The 24,212-nt window shown below is 41.7% G+C and overlaps 2 protein-coding genes and 1 long non-coding RNA gene across 3 annotated transcripts in view; 2 read left to right on the top strand and 1 right to left on the bottom strand.

Annotated features, from left to right (window-relative positions):
- Positions 1 to 5,249, top strand: part of myrf (myelin regulatory factor) — a 251,560-nt gene extending 246,311 nt beyond the window's left edge. Inside the window, exons 18-20 of the mRNA XM_041196647.1 lie at positions 1,131 to 1,219; positions 2,743 to 2,808; positions 5,126 to 5,249. Coding sequence (XP_041052581.1) covers positions 1,131 to 1,219; positions 2,743 to 2,808; positions 5,126 to 5,249 — 279 coding nt within the window. The remainder of the gene's footprint in view (positions 1 to 1,130; positions 1,220 to 2,742; positions 2,809 to 5,125) is intronic.
- A 4,373-nt stretch (positions 5,250 to 9,622) lies between these two features.
- LOC121283598 (myelin regulatory factor-like protein) lies at positions 9,623 to 22,434 on the top strand. The gene is made up of 6 exons (XM_041198356.1): positions 9,623 to 9,695; positions 10,636 to 10,723; positions 13,458 to 13,532; positions 17,421 to 17,523; positions 20,182 to 20,256; positions 22,266 to 22,434. Exons 1-6 carry the CDS (start codon positions 9,668 to 9,670, stop codon positions 22,350 to 22,352), a joined length of 456 nt encoding a protein of 151 aa, XP_041054290.1. The 5' UTR covers positions 9,623 to 9,667; the 3' UTR covers positions 22,353 to 22,434.
- LOC121283599 lies at positions 10,476 to 21,303 on the bottom strand. Its single transcript, XR_005944294.1, has 3 exons — positions 21,180 to 21,303; positions 16,183 to 16,250; positions 10,476 to 10,717 (listed from the first exon to the last, which is right to left on the bottom strand). It is a non-coding gene; the product is annotated as an uncharacterized LOC121283599 (long non-coding RNA).
- Positions 22,435 to 24,212: the final 1,778 nt, after the last annotated feature.

Below are 24,212 nucleotides of genomic sequence, written 5' to 3'. Positions count from 1 at the left end.
ATATCCCATTATGGCAGTTTGAGAATTTAAATTCAGTTTAAAAATCTGGGAAGTTAGTATCAGTCAGATTGTTGTTAAAAACTGAATCAGTTCACTCATGTCCTTTTAAGGAAGAAAACCTGCTGTGCTTACCTGGTCCAGTCCGATATGTGACTCCAGCCACAAACCAGTGTGGTTGCCTGTTAATTGCCCTCTGACATGGACTAAGAAGCCACTTAGTTGCATCAAGCAGGATAACAGAGATGGGGCAATAATTGCAGGCTTTGCCAATGATGCCCACATCTTGAGAATGAACTTTTTGCTTGCAATTACTTCACTGTACCTGTGCCTCAATTTTTCTAGACCTCTATCTCTATGGGATAAGTATATCTTGGTCTTTTTCTGTTTAGTTCTATCTGACCCACACATAATTGCTCATTGAAAATCTGTTCAGAAGTTAAATGAGCCATATCATAAATGGAAAACAAACTCAAAATAACCAGAACCAGAATGCATTGTGGCTGATGAACAGAATTTCAGGTGCTCAACCTGAATTGACCACAAGTGATTGATGCCTTTTTCCATTTAGTGCCCCCCACCCACCCCTTCTGGCTCAGTGAGTAAATGCACTGCCTATTGTGGCCATGCAGGACAGAATATCCCAGTTTTTTGATTTCTGGTCACTGCTGGATTAGATAACCATAACCGTTCATGTGATAAAAATTGTCCTTGCTGCCCTGGATCTGCGAAAGAGACAAAATTGAGCCAAGATTTAAGATCCTGTGAGTCACTCCAGTTCAAAAGCACATGTGGTCATCAGACGAACACATATATTTGGCTCTGCTGTGCTCAGATCAAAATAGTCTGATGCTCAATGTCTAGTCTTACACATGAAGCATGGAGATTTGGATGAAGTACTGGAGTGTGTCTAGTGCCTGTGAAACCCATACTAGACAGCATTAACACTTACAGGATAAATGAGAAAGAAAATTAGAATAAAGTTTCCAGGTGCTGGAATCTCTCACATTAGGATCACAGTCATATTTGCCACCAGCTCTATGACTTTTCAAATTGTTTGCAATTATAATTTAGGTGCATCCAGTAACATAGACAATCTCCCAAAGGTAACACTTGTGTGTCTCTATCTCCAGGCTCACTCTAACCCAACAGAACAGGGTTGCCTCAGCCAGAGGTTCCTCCAAGGCACCATCATAGCTCTCGTTATAATCATGGCTTTCAGGTAAGGATTAAGGCTTTCCACATTTAGCCTCGTTCTTGCAATGTTCAGGTCTAAGTGTAAGGTTGCCTTGTAAGGTATCCTGCAGCACTCGGGTTTCAAGAAGAGCCTTGTGAAACACTCAGAATGTGTATATTTCCAACACTGTCCTGTCCTGGCTCACTATAAGACACCAACAGTCACAGTTATATAAGGCATAGTGAGATCTTCTACACAAAAACCACTGCAAGATCCCACATTCCAATCCTGATATCCCATATCCTGGCCCGGATATCCCACAGGATTCCACATCCCAGCCACAAAATGACACAGGATCCCACATCCCAGCTATTATATTCCAAAGGATCCCTCATCCCAGCCCTGTTATCACACTGGAGCCCTCATCCCAGCCCCTTTGGATCCCACATTGCAGTCATTTTTTTAAAAATTCTCTTAACTGATGTGAGCATCACTGACAAGACCGGAATTTATTTTCCTTCCATAATTGCCCTTGAGAATATCGTGGTGAGCTGATTCTTGACATCAGCAGTCTGTGTGGTGTAGGTACATCCACAGTGATGTTCAGGAGGGAGTTCCAAGATTTTGACCCAGTGACAGTGAGGGAACAGTGATGTATTTCCAACACAGGGGGATGTGGTTTGGGTGTTCCCATGTGCCTGCTGCCCTTGTTCTTCTAGGTGGCAGAGGTCGTGGATTTGGAAGGAGGTGTTGAAGCTGGTTTGGTGAGTTCCTGCAGTGCATCTTATAGATGGTACACACTTGCCACTGTGTGCCAGTGGTGGAGGGAATGAATCTTTAAGTTGGTGGCTGGGTTGCCAATCAAGCAGGCTGCTTTGTCCTGGATCGTGTTGAGCTGCTTGAGTGTTGCCTTATGGATGCTGGACAGGCTTTGGGGAGTCAGAAGGTGAGTTACTCATTGCAGAATTCCCAGCCTCTCACGTGCTCTTGTAGCCACAGTATTTATACGACTGGTCCAGTTCAGAACAGTGATGGTGGGGGATGCAACAATGATAATGTCATTGAATGTCAAGGGAATGGGTTTAGATTCTCTCTTTTTTGGAGATGGTTCGTCTAGCATTTTTGTGCACAAATGTTATTTGCTACTTCTCGGTCCAAGCCTGAATGTTTCCAGGTCTTGCAACATTTGTGCATGGACAGTTTCATTATCTGAGGAATGAACTGAACACTGCTCAGCCATCAGTGAACATCCCCACATGGTCCCACTTTTTTGTTCCATAGTCTGGGCTGGACTTAAGTTTGTTTCCAGAAGTGAAATCAAAGTGTTTAACTCATTGTGACACTCACTCCAACATGACAGAGCTTCAGCTTATTGCATTCCAGCTATCGAGAAAAATCACTGCCTCCAAAATCATTTTCATTACCATTTTCTGAAAGCTATAAATATTGGGCTGTTGAGTGTTTTTGAGAATGCTGAAGTCCTCCAGTGACAGGAATAATGAACTTAGCCCAGAGTAAGTTTTCTTAAATTGAGTCTTGAATTAAACTGGTGTCTTTTTCTTCATCAGTGTAATATCCATGTCAACCCTCTACGTGCTGAACTTACGCAATGATGATGGGACAGATGGCAATGGGTAGGTGGAATGGAACTTTGAGTCTCAGAGGAGTGAGATGACTTTAGACTCTCTTGTCAAGAAATACATGAGCAGGAAATTGTAGAGAGATCAAGATGATTGTTGCCCTTTTATGGATTCATGATGTGTTTCATGGAAATCAACTTGAAGTCTTCATCAACTCGAGCCTTGCTATTGAAATCGGGCAATGGATGATGTTGTCATTTTTCCCCATTTGTTTTAAACCTCGATCTCTTAGATGAAGTTCTCCAATGTATCTTAATGCAAATATTAGTTTTACTAAAGCCCTCACTGTTACCAAGTCAGAGTCTAAATAATTGTCTGCTGGTCCATACTCTTTGAAAGAAATTAGTACAGTGAGAATGTCAAAAACTTGAATATTAAAACTGCCATCCAGACAGCATTGTAATTATGTATTGATGTGCTGTCCGCTACCAGTTGTGTCTTATTGCACCTGCTTTTCTCTGGTACTTGCCCATAACGCCATGTCTAACTAGAGTTTAAGCAAAAACACTGCTCTGGAGCTCCACATGGACAGTTATTTTAATTATGCATTAATTTTTCTAATCTTTTTTCTCTCCTCTCCCTCTCTCCCTCCCAAACATTCATGTATATCTATCTATGCAGTCACCACTGGCTTGTCCCTACAATGTAGTCAACATGGCTACAGTCTACATTATCTCCTTTACAGAGAACAGGGACATCAGTGACTATGGGGAGAACTTAGTCTCTGGCCAGTAATTATATAGTGGTCAAGTACAAAAAAAGAAACAAAACGGCTACTGGGATGTTACCATTTGTATTGAAAGAGCTAGAATATAATAGGGGGAAGCTTTGTTCCTGCTATCCAAAGCCCTTGTTAGACTATACCTGGACTACTGTGTACAGTTCCAGACACCACACCTTAAGATGGATATATTGGCCTTGGAAGGAGTGCAGTACAGATTTACCTGAGTGTTGCTAGGGCTCCAAGAATTAGATTGAGAAGTGATTACATAAAATAGGTGTGTATTCCTTAGAATATAGAAGGTTAAGAGGTGGTATGATTGAGGTTTTTAGGATTTTGAAAGGAAATGATATGGAGTAGTCTAGAACAGAAGGACATAATCTTCAAATCAGAGCCACACTATTCAGGAGAGATGTTAGGAAACACTTTTTTCATGCAAAGGATGGTATAAGTGTGGAACTCTTCAAAAGATAGTAGCTCAATTAAGAATTTTAAGTCTGAGATCAGTGGAATTTTGCAAGAAAAGGATATTAAAGGATATGGAGCCAAGGTGATTAATGGAATTCAGATATAGATTAGCAGTGATTTCATTGAATGACAACATGGGCTCAAGGGGCTGAATGGCCTACTCCCATTCCTATGTTTATCCTAGGTATGTCTATACTTGGAATCTACTTTCCTTTTCTAGATTTATATTATTTCTTTGTTCTGTTTCATAAAGTTATCATTATGGAAGATCATAGACACAACAAATTCGAGGGAACCTGTTAAATATCTCATTACTTAACATAAAGTGGGCTGTAGATTGAGGTTTGTGGGTGCACTGAATGTGACATTTTTAAAAATGTGACAGTCTGAGACAGCATTGGCGATTTAGGTTCCATTCCAAGACTTGAGCACATAATCTAGGCTGTCAGTACTCAGGGAGTGCTACATTATCGGCGATGCTGGCTTTGAATGTGATATCAAACTGAAGCCCTGTGAGTTCTGGTGAACGTTGAAAGATACTATGGAGGTAACATGAAGCAGAGAGCTTGCTGGTGTCCAGGACAACATGAGCTCAGTAACAAAATGCAGCAATGGTCATTTTCCTTTTGGATCGTGAGGCACTTTGCTGTGTGCAGAATGACTGTTGTATTATTTCTCCATAACAGTCACTACATTTCGTCTTTATCTGTGAAGCACTTAATACTTTGCTTTCTTTAATAAAGCATGCAAAACTGTCTGTAGAGCGGCTTCCTCTTCACATAAGAGAATTAATCCCAAATACATGACCAGGTGCCATCTCACCTTTCCCCAAAGGAAAATGTTGCCACTGTCCATCACATGAGGATGGTTGTGGAAAACTTTGAAGTGACCTTCTTACAGGTCAGAAATCGGTCTTGTAATTGGAGTTTTGGACCTCATCAACAGGAGCAATGGAAGCAAGTGAAAAGAACAATTCAGGAAACCTTCAACTCCCAGTAGGCTCCCATTATCCATGAGAATTCTCTCAATAATGTTAGTTGAGGTTATGCTGTCAATAGCTTCATCAGGTTATCGAATCACCCACCATTATGATAAGTGTTACATGTTTTTTTTGCTGTGCAGACCACTTGAAAATATCAATCCAGATACAACCTCGAAAGAAAATCATTGGCCGACGCCTCTAGGAGCACAGGGCACAATTACAGCTCAGCAGCCGGGTAGGTTAACCCTGTATGATACCAACTGAAGCTGAAATTGGGGCTGGAGAATGGGATACCATAGAGCCAAAGTCCTGAGTGTCCATTCCTAGAGCCTGGAACCCGTAACATGGGCATTGTCCAGACAGCTTCCTGTTTGATAAAATTATCAGAAGGAAAATCATGCCTCTGATTTCACAATCTGTGGGCAAGGTTTCCTGCTGTAAACCTGCATTTGGAATATTGGCCATTGATATCTATAACACTTTAAAACTCTTGGTTGGAGTGCACACACCCAATTTATTACACTTTCTGCATCACAATTCCTACACAGCTGGCAATCATGCCAGGGTAACAGGACTGATTTGTATGCTGTAATCATGCACCCCTCATGGGGGAGGAGCCTACAAAGTACTTTTAAACTGAAACCAGTCACACTGGCTTTAACTCCAAGAAATGATTTTAAACTAAGAATGACTTCATATGTTTGCCACTGTAATTACCTTACAAACCACCCAATACTAGATCTTCCATCTCCATCTGTAATATTAACAATCTAAACAACATAAAGAGATTGATCACAACCTTGATGACATATTTGAGTCTGAAATGTGCTGTTGTCCACATATTCACACAATCACTAAGACTGCCTGTTTCTATATCAGTAACTTTACTCAACTTTGCCCTGCCCCAGCTTGTCTGCTGCTGAAACCCTCATCCTGTTTTTGTTACCTCTAGAATTGACTATTCCGATGCTCACCTGTCCAGCCTCCCACATTCTACCCTCCGTAAACCTGAGGTCATCGGAATCTCTGCTACCCATGTCCTTGCTAATACCAAATCCCATTCACCCATCATCCCTGTGCTCACTGACCAAGATGAGTTCCTGGTCAAGCATTGTATTATGTAAAAATTTTCCTCTTTGTTTTCAAGTTCCTCCGTGGTCTCACCCCTCCATATTTCTGTAATCTCCTACAGCCCTACAAGCCTCCGAGATATCTGTGCTCATCTAATTCTGGTCTCTTGAGCATCCTGAATTTAATCGTCCCACCACTGGTAGCTGTGTCTTTGGTTGCCTAGGCCCTAATCTCTGAAATTCCCTCCTTAAAACTCTGTCTCTGAACCTTTCTTTCCTCCTATAAGACCCTCCTTAAAACCTACCCCTTTGGCAAGCTTGTGGCCATTTGCCTTAATATTGCCTTTTTTTTATTCATTCAAGGGATGTGGGCTTTACTGGCTGGGCCAGCATTTATTGTCCACCCTTAATTGCCCTTGAGAAGGTGGTGGTGAGATGCCTTCTTGAACAGCTGCAGTCCATGTATTGTAGGTACACCCATAGTGCCGTTAGGAAGGAAGGTCCAGAATTTTGACCCAGTGACACTGAAGGAATGGCAATATATTTCCAAGTCGGAGTGGTGAGTGACTTGGAGGGGAACTTCCAGGTAGTGGTATTCCATCTATCTGCTGCCCTTGTCCTTCTAGATGGTAGTGGTCATGGGTTTGGAAGGGGCTGTCTAAGGAGCCTTGGTGAATTCCTGAAATGCATCTTGTAGATGGACTTGTATGGCTCGGTATTAAATTTTGCTTAATAACACTCACATGAAGCATATTTATTACATTAAAGGTGCTATTATAAATATAATTTGTTGTAGATATTTATAATAACATGATTTAGAGATTTGACCTTATTTTATATCATTTAATTAAAAGATATATGTTGGCAATGACTGTCTTCAAGCTTTGTTCTCCTTCTGTAGCTCCATGATTGGGTCTCAAGTCAGTTTATCATGTCTCTGCTGCCCACCTTTGCTCCATGTCTAATCCTACTGCTTTGGTTCAAGCCTCTCTGCTTCTCTTGCCCTCCCTGGCTAATCTACACTTCCCTTGCTTGGCCATTCGAGCTCTCCCACCCAATCTTGAGCCACCCATCCCCAATCCCTGTCCAGTCTCAGCCTTCGCTCTTCAATGCTTTCTTATCTGCATACAGGGAATTATATTTTGAAAGCATTCAACGTACTGTGTTTGATTTATAGTGTTTCCAAAACAAATTCTTAGCTTACTGTTGAGGAATTGGCTTTGCTCACGTTCTTTTGGTTGAATGGGTGAGAATATCAGATGGGGAGATGGGCCAGTATGAGGTTAGGAATGTAGGAGAGGATTGCCCGAGTTAGGGGGTTGAATCAGCAAGGGGATAATTTTGTAGGGTAACAAGGAGTTACAAGGCTGAGGGACAGCACGGAGGGTACAATGTGAGGGGTTAGGAAAAGGGAGAGAAAAGAGGAATGGAGCAAAGGAAAGTAAGATAAGAGAGCAAGAGGTAGAGGCTTAAGGGTTTCTGGCCCCTCATTGTTTACCCTCAAGATAAGCAAATAGGGCATGAGGGCAATAGTACAAAAGCAAAGTGAGAGGGTGAGAAGGATAATAAAAACAGAAAAGGCTGGAAAAACTCAACAGGTCTGACAGCATCTGTGGAGAGAGAAACAGAGTTAACGTTTGAGGCTGTGGTCATATGGACTCGAAACGTTAACTCTGTTTCTCTCTCCACAGATGCTGTCTGACCTGTTGAGTTTTTCCAGCATTTCCTGTTTTTATTTCAGATTTCCCACATCTGCAGTATTTTGCATTTTCTTAAGGTGTAAAGGATACTTGGGGTCCGCAGGGAGTTCAAAGGGGGAGGGATTTGCAAAGTGACAGGAAGAAAGGGGTTATAGGAGGGCGGGGACTAGTGGAAAGATGAAGGAAGAGGGGATATAGAAGCAAAGATACTCGCCTCTCCCCAAACCACTTTAGTTTGGCTTCTGTCCTCTTGACAGAATCAAGATTGGCCTGACCAAAGTGGAACTATATACTCTGTTACTGTAACATTGCCCATAGGCACTGAGTCAGCTTCTAAATACATAATGGTGGCACTTAGTTCTACCTCCTCACTACTTCCCTCAACAGCAGTGGTCACCTCTGTCAGGCTGCAAGTCTGATATTAGTCAATGAACAGCATCCTTCAGCTCAACTTCAGGAAGATCAAAATCACTGTTTTTGGGCCCTTGTAAAATCCACTCTTAGTCAGACACTCCATCTCCTCTTCCAGCCACTTACTCGGACTGAAACAGCTTTCGTAAAACCCCAACATTGATGAAGTAAAGGAAAACTAGAGGGAGTGAGATGGAAATTGCCGAGGTCTCTGGGACCTCATGCTAATTACCAGATGTATGGCTTGAAGCCCTCGGCATGTCCCTTTCCTGGCATTCCAATCAATAACTACTGCACATCAAACAGATAAGACAGCATGAAGCAGGAGAGGGAGAAACAATGAGATTCTGGGATTCGGCTCCTTGAACCATCCCAACCATTAATATGAAAACAGCACACCCGACTGTCAGTCATTTCCTTTAATGGCTATCTGTGGTCTCTGACAAAATTGTTAATTTAATGCAAATCTGTGCCCCAACAATTGGCAGTTTTCTGCTATTCTGTGACTGCCCCAACATTGATCAGAGAAGATGAATGCATCCAGCAGACAAAGTAGATATTTACTCCTCTATCTGGGCTGCACACAAATTCAATAGCCCCATTTCCTTTCCTTGTAGAAGTACCGACACAGATATAGGAGCTAACATTGAGGTATACGTGCGCTGTAATAATAGACTGAATCATTTCCTTTTAACTGTGGCATACTGTACAGGAGCTGACAGAGTATATTTAAGTTGTACAGTATTGGGAGGGTGTGAATCATTTCCTTTGATTCACACTAAGCATGATGTGCATGGAGAAGTACATGTATTTCTGTCCCTCCTGAAGCACTTTAGTATATAATGTTTTATTTCACATTTCATAGTTGGAATTATATAGATTTTTAATCATTGCTAAATTTGCATCACTTTTTATGTTACAAACATTTTCTTTCTATTTGCAGTTTATATGCCTTCACCTGCTTCTCCTGCGTCCCATTTCCCTCGGCCACTTAGTATCTGCTACACCCATCCGTGTGAAGTACTGTGCTGCCCCCTTAACTCTACAAATCCACCTGCCAGTAGCATCCTGCCAGTTACTACCATCCCACTGACCTCCTCTTCTTCATCTAGCACTAACCGTACCACTGCTGGTAAGTGCAGATGCCTTTCCCTCTCCAGGAATAAACACTTTATTTTCTTTTGTGTGGTGCACGGTTTAAAAACAAAACACTGGTGTTCTTTGTTTACTATCCTTGGTAATTCCAGATCAAACTGGCATATCCTTCACCAGCAACATCAAAGCAAAATCTTCAATAAATGAGAATAAGAATGGCTATGATGGCAGGCAGACATCTCCCAGGGATGGGGTTAGCGCCTCTGGATCCAGCTCAAACAGTTACAGTCCTCCACCGCCGCAGATCACCAACATCCACGGCAAATCAAAATTTCCTCCTCGTTATGCCAGTACGCAGAATAAACTGCCCAGCTTGCATGCAAGGAGACAAAGAAGCACAGAGCAAATGGAACCTACCAACAGCAACCCAGACCGTGAGCTATATCCATATTGATGCTACGCACATTTGTCTATTGCTGATGTGCTTGACTATGGTGTACGTTAGAGGAGAAAGTATATGTTGCAGAACAACCAACTGTTTAGCCCAATGCAGTTTGGTCTTGATAGCAAGTAGATTGGTCTGGTGCAAATTTGCACAATTTTCATTCAGTTCTCCATGGGCATGGACCTTAGTACAAAATTGCTTCTAATTGGGACTAATTGGCATCAAACAGCAATCGCACAGAGAGAGGTCACGGGCTGGCTGTGGTGGGAAATGGAAAAATGTCACATCAGTGTAGTAGGTTGAGGTTAGGACTGAGGTGCAGTGTTGGGACAAAGTAGGAGCTTTACTCTGCAAAAACAATGCTATATCTGATCCGGGGAGCACTGGATACTTACACTGGGTGCCTGTAATGGAAAAGTGTTTCATTCCCAACATGCAAAACCTGTTTAACCTTCCTATTGCTACTGGGGGCATGTCTGCAATTTACTTGATTATCTTTGGGGATCAGGAGATTAAAAGGCCGGGGTAAAGTCTAAGATGTGATAAATTGTACATGACTGAGAAGGAAACATATCTGTGCTTTCTTATCAATACGACAGTAGGTAGTTGTAGGGAAATGACTGCAGAGATCTGAATTAGAGGAGTAGATTTATCTTTGATGAATCATTCTTTTATTTTTTTCATATTTTAATTGGATTTGCAAATGCAATAAGTATATATCTCCATTCCTAAATACAAACACGCTGAAAACACCAGCTCATTGCACACTACACATTCAACATTAACTATACAGCACACATTAATGCACACAATTATATACACATTACCTTAAAACAACTGCATCTAGACACCCTATGTGTCACACATTGTACACAGAGGCATATTTTTTTCTGAGCAGAATGTAACTATTCCATTTCTCCTCCCAAAAGGGAAGAACACCACATTGGCTTCCGCTCAGATCATTGAGAATGGCCTGGTGATCTCAGACCAGTACTGTCTGAAGCAAGGATCCTGCAGGTAAGAAATATCAACAGCATCAGATTCTTGTGGCGGCTGGAATGCGGTCAAATATCAGTGTCAAAGCAGGACAATAACAGTGAGGAGAATTGAGTTTTCAGTCAGGGTAGAAGATTGAACTCTCCACAGTTTAGCTATATGGGATCAGGGTTCCTTCATACATTGGGGAGGGGACGGGGAAGCAAATACAGAAGATATACCAGACCTGTGTATACACAATCAATGTGTGTAATAAGCTTGATGAAGCCCCATATGTACACATACAGGGACAGGTTTGGCATATTAATTTGTGTGCTCATATATGCAGATGGACAATATGGCCTGAATTTTTACAAGGAAGAAGAGGGTCTCCAGCTTGGCCAAAATGGCACCCATTCTGGAAGTCCAACCCTTGAACTGGCACCCATCATTTTCACCAGTGTGGCTGGGAGGTTGGCGGGGATGGGAGGTGGAGAACAGAGGCAGGTTATACTTTGCACATCCATGGTTCATGAGGCAGTTTCACATGTTAAGGTGCAGCTGCCTTCAAACAGGCCCAATTTTCATTAGCGGGATGCCCAAAACATTACTTGTGCACTTTACACTTTTCAGGAGAAGCTCTAAACTTACTGGAGTTCTTTGGAGAGGTAGGATAACCTTTTGAAGGGTAAGGAACTATTTTGAATAGGTCCAGGGACACTTTTGGGAGAGGTCAAGTACCCTATGGAAAAGGTCAAATGCCCTTTGGGATAGGTCAAGTGCCCTTTAGAATTGTTAAAATATAGACATAAATATGCATAAAAAGTGAATAAACACATTGGAACTGTGAAGCTGTAAAGGCATTTAAATCTCCTTAGAACTGTCAAGCTGTCAAAACATTTAAATCTGTAGTTTAAAGAAAATCTGTGCTTGCTATTTCACTCTGACATGAGCCCGATCACTGTTGTTATAGGATTTGTGCTGCATGGTTGACTCCACAACCTATCATTATCAGTGGGGTGCCAGTCAATTCACACTTTGAATGACAGCTCCAAATGGTTATAAAGTCTTTGATGTGAGGCGATGAATACAAATGTTTGTTTTTATAAAGGATTAAGTAGTTGAAAGAAATTAAATATAGTGAATGGGTTTTTATCAATGAGATTTTTTTGTAAATAATTATTATCTGTAGACACTCTGAAAACTTTATTTCATCTCTGCATCACAGCCCATGGGGTTACTGGGTACATTGACATGGAAGGTATGAGGGGTTATGGGGTTGGGTGAAAGGGCACAGGTTAGCTCAGAGGGTACGAGGGACCATTGGGTGGGTGGGGGCCATGAGTTGGCATGGGTTGGTATGTATGGGGCTTGGGGAGAATTTGGGGGTGAGGGCTAGAGGGCTGATTTTTGTTTTTTTTTACAGCTGGACCAAAGTGCCGGAACACTGAGGCCAGCCTTTCAGACAGCCTGCCTTTGCACCTGGCAGTCCCTCTGACTCCCTTCACGTTGTTTATGGTGTTAGCAGGCCTGACTCCCGTTAACACCCACCTCCAATGCCTCCCCACCCCGGAACCCACCCCCAAAATCAGACCACCCGGGACACTTTCTCCCAACTCAGGTTTGCAGAATTGGGGAATTTTCCCAACTCTGCACTTTGAACTTGGGAGCGAAAATTCAGGCCTGAGTTCTCAGTCAGGGTACTAGATGGAGCATTTTATAGATCAGCTTTTATTGGATCGGAGTCCCGTTTGCACAATGACTGGGTGCACTAGCTCAGGGTACCTGTATGCACAGACTGGATGTGGTATATTAAAGAAGATTCACTAAAAATACCTGGATTTGGGGTGGTAGATGGATCAGTAAACCTACATGTACACTAGAACAGTGGCCCTATTTATACACTGACAGGGTGTATTATATTTATTGGTGTTTCTATATTTACATATGCTACTTTATATACACTTAATGGATGCTGTATGGTGCATTAGTTTCCCTATTGATGCACAGAGTGGATGAAAGAGTTTGTAGAAGACAGCAATATTTGAGTTAAGTTAAAACAATAGATTACCCGATAGAGAAGCCTGGGCTTTTTTTTCTATTTAAGCTCAACATCGCTGTTGTGTTTCAGCATCTTTTAAAGTATTTGTATCTTTTAGAAAATGTGCACTCAGTAGCAGAAACCAGGAGATAGCTGTTCTGAAAAAGAGTCAAATTGGACTCAAAACGTTAACTCTGTTTCTCTCTCCACGGATGCTGCCAGATCTGCTGAGTTTTCCCAGTATTTTGTTTTTATTTCAGATCTCCAGTATCTGCAGAATTTTGCTTTTATTTTCAGAGAAAGCTGTTGTTTTGTCCCTGAACTTTATTGATGACATGATTTGAAAGGTTAGCTTGGGTCAATTTTATATCTCTACTGGAGTTGGTATCTGTAATGAGTAAAGATTGAGAAAATTGATTGAAACACAAAAAGGCATGTGAAATAAGGAAAGGAACTGCATGATCATTGTTCCAGATGTTTTAAAAGGACTTGCCTCCTCATTTTGGGGATCGGGACAAGGCAGAAATGCAGCTTTTACCAGAGTGATCCATTTGGTTCTATGGCAGTGACAGTATTATCAATCCTGTATTTATATATCAAATATAATGGTTACTGCACTGATGCCCAAACAAGTTACAAAACAGCCCAAAACTGTGATTGTAAAAAAAGGAGTTGCAGTGTCTGCAGCTGCCATCGCCTGTTTGCGCACTAACTGTTCTCTGCTCTTTCCTGTAGCTCAGGGAATTACACTTACTCAATCCCAGTCAGCAAGACCACACCCATGGATGTCACCATCACTCTTCAAATGAAGTAAGTGAGTTGTTTTCTTGAAAATTGAGCTTTCGGTTGTTGATGTGTCTCTTGAGCTCCTTGTAAATTTGAACAAAAACCTTTAGCTTTTCAGGGATAAATACATTGGTCCTTGCCAGATGGCAATGCTTCAACAAAACGGCAAATCTTCACATGAGCCTAAATCATATCAATTCTTAGGATATTTAACTGAAAATCACAAGCAAGCCAATCCTGTTCCTCCCCAGAATTCACGGACATTGACTTCCAAACAGAAATTGCTGTCTAACTATCAGGAGATGACTATGTTTGCCTTCCCTAGCTCAAGAGTACTAAGGTCAATTGAAGCCCTCTGCTGCTTCCCCGGTTGAGATGAGCTAACTCAATAATACCTGGCATTTATCAGTGGTATTTATCCCGGAGTGCTGAAAAGACCAGGGCAGAGATTTATCAACTGCTGATAACCATTACAAGGGAGTCTTTTTGGACATTGGGGTTGGAGAAATCAGAAGATTAGAAATGGACAAATGTGATGGCTATTTTCAAAAAAGGTGGCAAAGCAGACATAGACAACTAGGGACCAAATAGACTTTAATAAAAGCAAAATACTGCAGATGCTGGAAATCTGAAATAAAAACAGAAAGTCTAGCACTCAGTGGGTCTGGCAGCATCTGTGGAGAAAGAAACAGAGTTAACATTTTGAGTTGAATATGACTTCTTCAGAACTGAAGGAGGGTAGAAATGTAATGGGTTTTATGACGTCAAAAGTGGGAAAGGGAGGAAGAACAAGATGGAATGTCTGGGATAGGGTAGAGGGCAGAAGAGATTAAATGACAAAGATGTCATGGAGCAAAAGGCAAAGGGAGTGATAATGGTTGTAGTAAAGAGCCAAAGCTTTTGTCCAGACCAAATAGAAGTACTTCCATTTCATATAAGTGATGGAATCAATTATCAGGAACCAATTTAAGGATTATCCGAACAATAATCTAGTTCACAAGATGAAAATCCTGCCTGACCTCCTTGACTACTCTGAAAAAAGTGACAACCTGAGTGTATTGTCGTAAACCCAATGCTATGGTGTATCCTGACTACAAAAGGATTTTGATCAAGTTCTACATGAAAAACTTAAAATTCAAAATGTGGAGTTTCAGGATAAACCATGAAAATTGATAAGTGGTTTGAAAGTTGGGAAATGATATGTAGTCATGAGAAAAATTAAGTCAGAGTAGGGGAAGCAGCCACTGAGCAGAATTTAATCCAAGTGACGGTATGTCGCCCACCACCTAGACAGCCGACGAGAGCATCGCATGATCCCCTTTGGGGAAGGCCCCCAACTGAATTAAGTACCAATCAGGCACTTAAGTGGCCAGTGCCAGGCCTTCCCAGGATGAAGGACTCCAGGGTTGGAAATCCCACCCCCGAGAGTTGCCAGCCAATCAGAGGCTGGCAGGTCTTCATTGCAGGCAGGGCCATTGTAGGAGTGGTGGTAGCTTCCAGCAATTCACCCACCAGAGGCCCAGGATCTGTGTGGGACACAGGTCATAGGTGAGTGAGGGTGGGGTGGGGGTTGTATAGGAGTCACAGGGGCCGGAGGCAAAGGCTGAGGAGGGTGCTTTCAGCAGACCCCTCCCTTCCTGATGCGGAGTCCCAGCATTAAATGCCTGACAACAGGAAAGTAGCCCCCCAATCCCCTCCCCGGAAGTCCACAAGAAAATATCTCAGCACTTGAAGAATGAAAAAAAATTTAGGCATTTTAACCAGTAGCCAATGCAGTTCAGTGAGCATGGGATGATAGGTGAATAGAACTTGGTGTGAGTTTTGGATGAGTTTAATTTTATGAAGGATGGAAGTTTAGAGGCCAACGACGACTGCATTAGAATAGACAAGTTTAGAGGTGTCAAAGGCATGGTTGAGGGTTTCAGCAGATATGCTGAGGCAGGGGTGGAATTAGTGATGGTGGGGATTTGTGGTTGGAAGTTCATCTCCAGTTCAAGGTTACAAATAGTCTGGTTCAGCCTCAGCCAGTTACCAAGGAGAAGGGTGAAGTCAATGGAGAGGGAAGGGAGTTTTTGGCATGGACTGAAGACAATAGCCACACGTCCAATATCTCCTTATGGCTCGGTGCCAAATTTTATCTAATGTTCCTGTGAAGAGCCTTGGGATGTTTTGCAATGTTAAAAACACTAAGCGTAGTTTACTGAGGTTGTCATCTATGGGAGAAATCTTAAGCCCAATCCTGTCCTCTTTTGCTTTCACACTTGGATTTTCCAGCAGGTGTCACTGGATAGGATCAGGAAACCTTATTGTAGGAACATCACTGCAACTTTGGCTGACATCAGCCAACTCTGCAGAGGCCATGAATTAAACCTTCTGGCTGATATACTTTCTGGTATATTTGCCCACTAGGCATTGGGGAAGATGACTGGGCACTTTTGGAAAAATAAATTCCACTATAATCTTCCAAGGGTCTCAGAGTCTTGTCACCTTAGGTCCACTGTATTACTCTTAACCAATATGATACGTCATTGACTGAGAACGAAGTTATTACATGGGCTGTTCATAATGAAGTTATGTAAGTGTAGACATCCAGATGGTGGGAATGAAGGCCCTGTAACTGAGGTTTTTCTAACTCCTTTTATAGTCTGTAAACTGTCACTGCTTCCAGATTTACCTTCTATTTGACTCTCTTCATATCTGGAGCTGTCTTGCACTGTGAACTTTGATCCTTCACCTGGTTTTCTGAGTTTTAAAAAAAACAAAGAATACATAGGTTAGATACAGTTTCTCTGTGCTCAGCAGTAACATCGAAACATCAGTAGGCCATTCATTTAGATCATGGCTGGTGTGTATCTTAACGCTTTTTAGCCACCTTGGCTTTATAAGCTTTAATATCTTTACCTAGCAAAAGTCTTTCGATCTCAGTTTTGACATTTTGAATTGATCTTGCCTCAACGGCTAACAAATTTAACCTAAAAATAGCACCTTGCAGAAGTGTTTATATTTCTATATCACATCAGTTGACCATATTGCACTTCTGAATGAGATAGACAATTTGTGTCATATTATGAGTGTTTTATATTCTGTACGCAGATTTAGTAAGAACTAGACTGGGATGGAGTCAGACTCGTTTCACATTGGAGCCTGATTGCCAACAGACAGGTCATGGAATCATGGAATGGTTATAGCCTAGAAGGAAGCCATTTGACCCATCGAGTCTGTGCTGGATCTCTGCAAAAGGAGTTCAGCTAGCCCCACTTATGCACCCTTTCCCCATAGTGCTGCATATGTTTTATCTTCAGGTGAATATCCATTCCCCTTTTGAAAACCACAATCAAATTTGCCTCCAACACCCTCTGAAGCAGTGCATTCCAGATCCTAACCGCTTGATGTATATAAAAAATGTTTTCTCGTCACTTTTTTGGTTCTTTTCCTATACACATTAAATCTTTATCTTTTGATTCTCGAGCCTTCTACTAAGGGAACAGTTTCTGGCTATCTACTCTGTCTAAACTCCTCATGACTTGAGACACCTCTATTAAAGCTCCTCACAAATTTTTCTAAGGATAACAACTCCAGTTTCTCCAATCTATTCTCATAACTGAAGTCTGATCCTGGAAAGTATCCTCGTAATTTTTTCTTGCACCCCCTCTAAAGCCTTCACATCCTTCCTACCGTGTGGCGCCCAGAATTGGGCGCAATATTCCAGCTGAGGCCAAAACAGTGTTTCCTTGCTTTTGTACCTTGTGCCTCTATTTATATAAAGTTCAGGATCCCAAATGCCTAATTAACTACTTTCTCAACCTCTCGAGTTGTTTGGATGAGATTAAAGGTCAGGTCCCAAAGGCGGAACATACCCAAGTATCTCTTTCCATCCTGTTACCCTTAATGTTTTTCCTTTGTTTTTGATAGGACCTCGTTGCCTCTGATTATTTACCTGTGCAGTGTCAACTACGGCAATTTATGTGGGAGTATTTCAAACACTGGCTTGAAGACTGAAATATCAATGACCCAGGTAGATTAAAAGCTGCAACATACAATATGTTTAATCTTCATTTTTTATGCTTTCCCTGTCACTTTAAAACATTGTTGTATTTTTGGCCATTACAAGAGCTGGGTGAGTAAACCTTTCTGGAAATGGGGCTCCTTATTAAATTGGTGGGGTTAGCATATATTTTAAGGGGCTTATAGGTCCATAACCTTAAGGTATTCCACTCAGAAGCCCTTCTAAGCTTAGTGTAAGGAACATATCTTTTTATTTATGTTGGACTGTTGTAAAGAACATATCTTTTAATTTTCTCTTGGACTGTGGATTAAAATTACAATGGTTGCAGTTTGAAAGACATGTCCACTGGAACAGGATGAGAGATATATAAAATGGGTAGAACTTTCCCCCCATCGGATAGGTTGTGTGGGGGATCGGCGCCCCTAACCGGGTCCACGCTGCCATTTTACGTGGGCGGGTCAATTGAGGCCCGCCCAGTGTGACGTGCACCCGGAAGCACTGAGCGCTCCCTATGTGGGGTGGGGGTTCCCTGAGTCAGGGCCTGCACTCTTTCACACATGCGTGCAAAGGAGCACAGAAATCTCCCTGCACAGAGCTGCCTCAGGGATATTAGTTTAAGTTCCAACAATTTTAATAAAGAAAACAAATTTTTAAGACATGTCCCCTCATATGACAGTGTTACATGAGCTGGGACATGTCAATGAACTTTAATGGAAAAATTTATTTAATTTATAAACCCTTCGTGAAACCTCATCCCACCCGTGGATGAGGTTCCATGAAAAATGCAAAGGCAGCCAGGGCTTTTCGCCTGCCCGTAAAAAACTTAAGGTTAGATGGGCAGCTTTCTCAATGGGCTTAATTAGTTCATTAACGGCCTTAACAGGCCTTTGACAGTTTAGCGGGCGTACAGCCGAGTTGGTTGTGCGCCTGCTGAGCTGAAAATCTAAATGACGCGTGGTGACATCGGGACACATGCCCGACATCATCCTGTCATTTTACGCCTCGGCAAGTGGGCCATAGTCCTGCCCACCGAGCCGGAGATTCAACCCAATGTTGCAGTCCTGGAACAGAGTGTACCATGAAAGACAAGATGATGCCGGAAAGGAGTCCTGGATGAAGGGAGCTGTCTGGTAACAACATTTAAATTGGCTCCTGACCAGGTGACCAGGTTTTGTGTGAAAGCAGTGCAGCTGAATATCTCCTAGCCTGAAAGGAACAAGACCTAAAACCTCTTTCTCCTGTAAGTGGAAGATTCCAGTAATTCCACAATAATAGCTAGCTGGCTTTTTCTCCTCATATCTTTATAACCTGCTCTCTCAAACCCCTGTTAAGAGGCAAAGGGGAAAATCACTGTTAGAGACATTGAAAGGCAAATGCTCAACCAGTGAACTACATACTGAAAGTGCTGGAAGACCACCTCGTGTCATCAACAAGAACTGAAAGGAGTCTGGAAGGTATTGATCAAAATCAATCCAGCGAATCCTGAACTCCAGAATTGTTGCTGTTGAATTGTTTTATCCCACCCTTAAAATCCACATTTTTTGTTTGTTTGTATGTATGTATATAGGGATTTAAGAAGGGGTAGAATTTAGGTTATAAAGTTAGAAATTAGCAGTTCATATTTCTTTCTTTTGCCACTGGTTAACTGTTCAATAAACTCATTTACTTATTTACTCATTAAGTTTACAAACCTGGTGCTTGTATTCTGCTAACCTAAATTAAACAGATGGATAGAATTGGGGAAATTTGGTGGTTTGGTCAAACTTTTCACAGTTGTCACAGCTCAGGGAACAGTGGGGCTTGATATTACAGTGCACTATCCCCAGTGAGTCGTGACACTTGGTCTCTTTGAGACTTCACTGTGGAACATCACACATTCAATTCCAGGAGGAATCTCACCCAGAATCCCAATTAAGATCCATTTCCTCAAAGATTTCACACTAAGGACCAGAATGATTGCACCACCTTCAGGTAATGACCAAGGAACCTGTCTGAACTCTATCTCCTTCAGATATCCCACCCAGAAAGCTGGCTGAACTATCACTTTGAGGTATCTCACTGAGGAACTTGGCTGCATCTTGAGGTTTCTCACCCTAAAGCTGAGCTCCACCTCTCCCAGGTGTTCCACTACTTTTCGGCATCTACACCCAAGACCATTGCCTGGAAGTGTCTCACCTAAGTTTCTGGCTATAATTCTGACCCAGTGAGAATTATTTTCCTGAAGCAGGGCTGAGTTCCATTTCCTCCATTTTTCCTACCAAGGAGCCATACTGAACCCCATTTTGTCAGCTAGCATATCTATGCCAAGGTACTTCCAACCATCAATCACCTGTTGACATCAGATGAATAAAATAAGGTTTTGGATAAATTATCCAAGTTAAATATATAAACACAGTCTGGGTTTTCATAGTATTTTAACACTGAATAAATAGAAGTGGAGATTACGTTGCATTAGCCAGTTTTTGTTGGTAACATTGCTTCATGGAAATAAAGATCACTGCCAATAATATGGGAACAATGCCATAAATGGTCAGCTAACATTTTGGTAAAGAAGCCAACAATTCTGAATTAAATAGTTGATATTAAAGAAAGGCAAAAGAATGGGGTTTGAAATCTCATTAGGGTTAACACTGTATTTACCATTACTCTCTCCTCTTTCTACCACAGGGAACAACACATAAATGGTCACTGGTGGTTGCACCATACTATGACATCACCTATCACTTCCGTGTGGCTGATCCTGTGAGTATCCCAGTGAATCTCTAACATAAATACAGTCCTGAAGGGAATTTGCAATCCTTTGATCCTCCTATATGGTTTTCCTTCTCCATGTACCTCACCATTTTATCGGACTATCTCCTACTTTCCCATGTGTGGAGTATTCTAACATAGGTTCTATTCCTCTGATTTAGGTTTTTAAGTGAATGTGCTGCAAGTTTTAACTCTGCCTACCTCCTACCCATTGTTCTGCCTGGCACACATCTGCCAAGTCATATCAAATCCACGAGGGAAACTTGATCACGCTATCACAACGGTCTTGCAATTTGTATTAATTTCAAGATCTGTGCACTGAATTCAGAAGTAATAAGTCCACCAAGACTTGAGATTTTTTTAAAAACTAAATTAAAATATTTATTAACAAAAGAACAGATTTCAAGCACATACATAGGTCTACAAATGACTACTGTAATAACTCCTAAAATCCCTAATTAACCTGACTCCCAGTTACACCCCCTTTAAGGCACAGTCCAAAAATAGATTTTAGATTGTAAACAGATCCAAGCAAGTTAACATAATACCCTGGAGAGTGGAATTCAAAATGGGTCTCTTTAGCTTTGGTTTCTGTAGACAGCAGCTTTATGCACCAAAACTGGAGGCTTCACACACTTCTGCTAGATTCTACAATGCCTTCCCCAGAAACATAGCCTCATTCTCCTTTTATACACATTTCTCCCTTTTTAATATGTAAATTCCATTGTTTCCATATGTCTTTGGAACTTTTACCTTTTTCACAATATAATCTTTTTATGTTGCTACTATTCTCATTAACCCCTTTGAAATTTAAATCCCCCTTCATCTATCTAAAAATGCAAATTCCCTTTACATCTTAGCTTCTTGATGCCATTTGCGCTCAAACACTGCCTTGACATCAAGGGTACTCTCACCTCACCAGCAGAATTCAGCTTTTATCCAATGTTTGCATCCGAGTTGTCCTGGTGGAACCCAAACTGAGCATCAGAGAGAGATTATTAGTTAGTGCCACATTGGTGACGACTGCTTCCATCACTTTGCCGATGATTGAGAGAAAACAAAATTAACTGGATTAATTTGTGTTGCTTATTTTGGCCAGGATGTACCTGAGAAATTTTCCACCATAAAATGGTCTGAGCTCCACTATTCTATACATAAAACACTATCCAATTCCCTGATGTTTTAAATATGAAGCATTCCCTGCTCACTTCTGGCCTATCCATATTGCAGTCCTAGCTCCCCTAACCTTTACATAACAAATTCTCAAATGCCAATTATCCTGGATGTAAAACATTTCTAGCTCCCTGCTAAATTAAATCTAACACATTCCCTGATATCTTTTATATAAACCCCAGCTCTGTTATCCTGTACATAGGACATTTCCCAGGTCCCTATTATCCTAAATATAAATCAGTTTCAGCTTTCTGTTAACCTCTGGTCAAATTCCCTCAGCCATTCTGATTGGGATCTGGCAGAATGCCTCAGGAAAAGGATCCCAATCTCATAGGAAATCCAAGTAGCTTCTATTTGCCCCTTACCAGGCCAGCCGGGCTGATGGGGTGGTCAAGAAACTTCCAACGGTTTGCTGCTGCTATCAAATGAAGTATATTGGTATGCAGAATGGTACAAATGGGCCCAACAGGTGTGAGGGGAAGCAGACCAGGGACTGCCAAATATGGTAAAATTACTTTTGAAACCTTAACTATGGGGCTTAAGATGGCACATTTTGGATTCTCTGGTATTGGAGTTTCTGGCAGCTTGGGACTGGCAGGCACCCAAAATGCGCCTTAATGGCTTGGCTATCTGTTGGCCAACCACTGATGATCTCAAGTTTGGGTAGTACTGAGAGCAGCAGTGGGCATGATCCCATCTTACTGTTGCCTTGTTTGCAACACACTCTTCGTACATGACACAGTCTCAGCTGTAGTCTTGTATTGCTTGCACTTTGCTGTGATTGTTTGTGCGGACCAGACTACAACATTATCTCATCCTCTCAGCAGAGCCAGGCTACATGCAACAGCGAGAGCACCTCTGCAGGAGAGACCTTCACACAATACAGCTTCCACTTCTACAGAGTCTGCAATTGAACAGAAAAGGGCTCCCTCATGAGATGGATCACTAGTTCTCCTCTTGAAGAGATACACTGTCAACGAGGAATCTTTTCTGGTCCAGGACAACATAGTTATTCAGAATGACCAAAGGAGATGTTTGGTGTGATTAAGAAGTTCTACACATCACACACCCACAACCTGCACTTACCACTTCACCTTCCTGCTGGGACAGGAGCTTTTACACTTTGTGTGTGGGGGTGGGGGGGGGGGGGGGAATTTTCTGTTTCCTGCAAATAAATTTTGGGATGAAATACTTTGTGCAGTACAGGCTGTTGTAATAAAAACACAGTTTAGTGAAAAGATAGTCAAAGAAAATGATTTTGTGCTGCTTGGCGGCTCAGACCAAATGGATCTTAGAGCTTTTGTAGATTGTGATTTTAAGTAGTGTACACTTTGAAATTGCAGCATTAAAGCCAAATTTTCCCAGCTGTGCACTAAATAGCAGTGACAGTATGGAGGTTGTATAATTAGCAGGTGTCACCATTAACCTTACTCAGTCCATCACACAAAATTAAGATGGTCCATATGTTGGTATTAAAAATAGTTTGCGTTGATCTCTGCCACAGCTATATTTGTGGCACTATTAGTTGCAGTGCCCTGAACAAGGGGAAAAAAAAGTCAAAAGTTGCTGACCCAGCATCCAGTCACTGTCCAGTGACCCTATTCCAAAGTCCATTTATGGAGACGGGAATAAGCAGCAATGACTTCCACAGTAAAATTACTTGTCAACGTTCACCGTCTAAGCTCACAGGTGAAGTTTGGCCACTTGGCTGAGGTATTAGAAGGAATATTGGAACCTGCAGACACGCAGTCCAACGAGAATCCATCCTTCAAAGATAGCAGGAAAATTGACAATGGAATAAGAATGGTGTGTATTGGCTAAGGGGAGTAGGGGTTACCAATTATCAATGGAGGAGGGATGAAGTAATGGGTGCTTGTTTGGATTTCAGTCAGTCAAGCAGTAAACGGGTCCATATAAAGTACTGACAGTCTTACACTAGTCAGGAGGGATTGAAAACTGCTGCTCTGACTGTTGATACAGTCCCCACAAGAAAAAAGTACCTTTGAGCAGAAAAGAGTTACAAGGAAAATGTTGAAATGATTTAAATCCTTCCATAATTCCATGTAGTTGAGTCAACCATGCTAGATGGTTTATGTACACAGCAATAATTTAGAATGTTCTGGAACATAGGGACACTTATGTTGACATTGCAATGCATTCATACTGTGGTGTATTTTGTGACAGCATTGGCCTCCAGGGTTATCACGGGTTACATCACTCATTTGAACATGTTATTATTTCTAGCACATCGTCCTAAAAACATCATAAAATCTTATTTGTATTAAATTTATGGATGGAGACTTATCTCACATTTATAAATTGAGAATGTGCAGAACGTTGCAAAACTGGAATACTTCTTGCAATGATCTGCAGAGACTATGTATTTCATAAAATGTATAGGTCTTAGCACCACTTTGTCCAATGGCATTTTGGGCACAAGTACTCAAAGATCAATTAAATTGGTAACTGGGTGGCAGTGAGGATTAGACACTGGCCTTTCACCTCTTGAGCCCAGATTCAAACTGATGGGATGAAAGGCTCAGTCTCCTGGCTGGAACAGTTGTATTTGAAATGAATTTGAGCAATTGCAATCCAGGGCAAGGGACCAAAGCAGACTTGAGGGGAGGTTTAATCCTTATCTGAGTGTTCCTTGGAGAATTTGATGCTGATTCCCAATGTAGAAAGTGTTCCAATTCTTCAGCACTAACCTTCCTCACCTCAATAAGCACAAACATTCACAAAAAGTCATTGAAAAATATTAAGGGGGTGGGAGG

Source organism: Carcharodon carcharias, chromosome 10 (assembly GCF_017639515.1).
Source record: "Carcharodon carcharias isolate sCarCar2 chromosome 10, sCarCar2.pri, whole genome shotgun sequence".
NCBI classification, from domain to species: Eukaryota; Metazoa; Chordata; class Chondrichthyes; order Lamniformes; family Lamnidae; genus Carcharodon; species Carcharodon carcharias.
The sequence above is the reverse complement of the archived record's forward strand: the minus strand, read 5'-3'. Positions and strand labels throughout refer to the sequence as shown.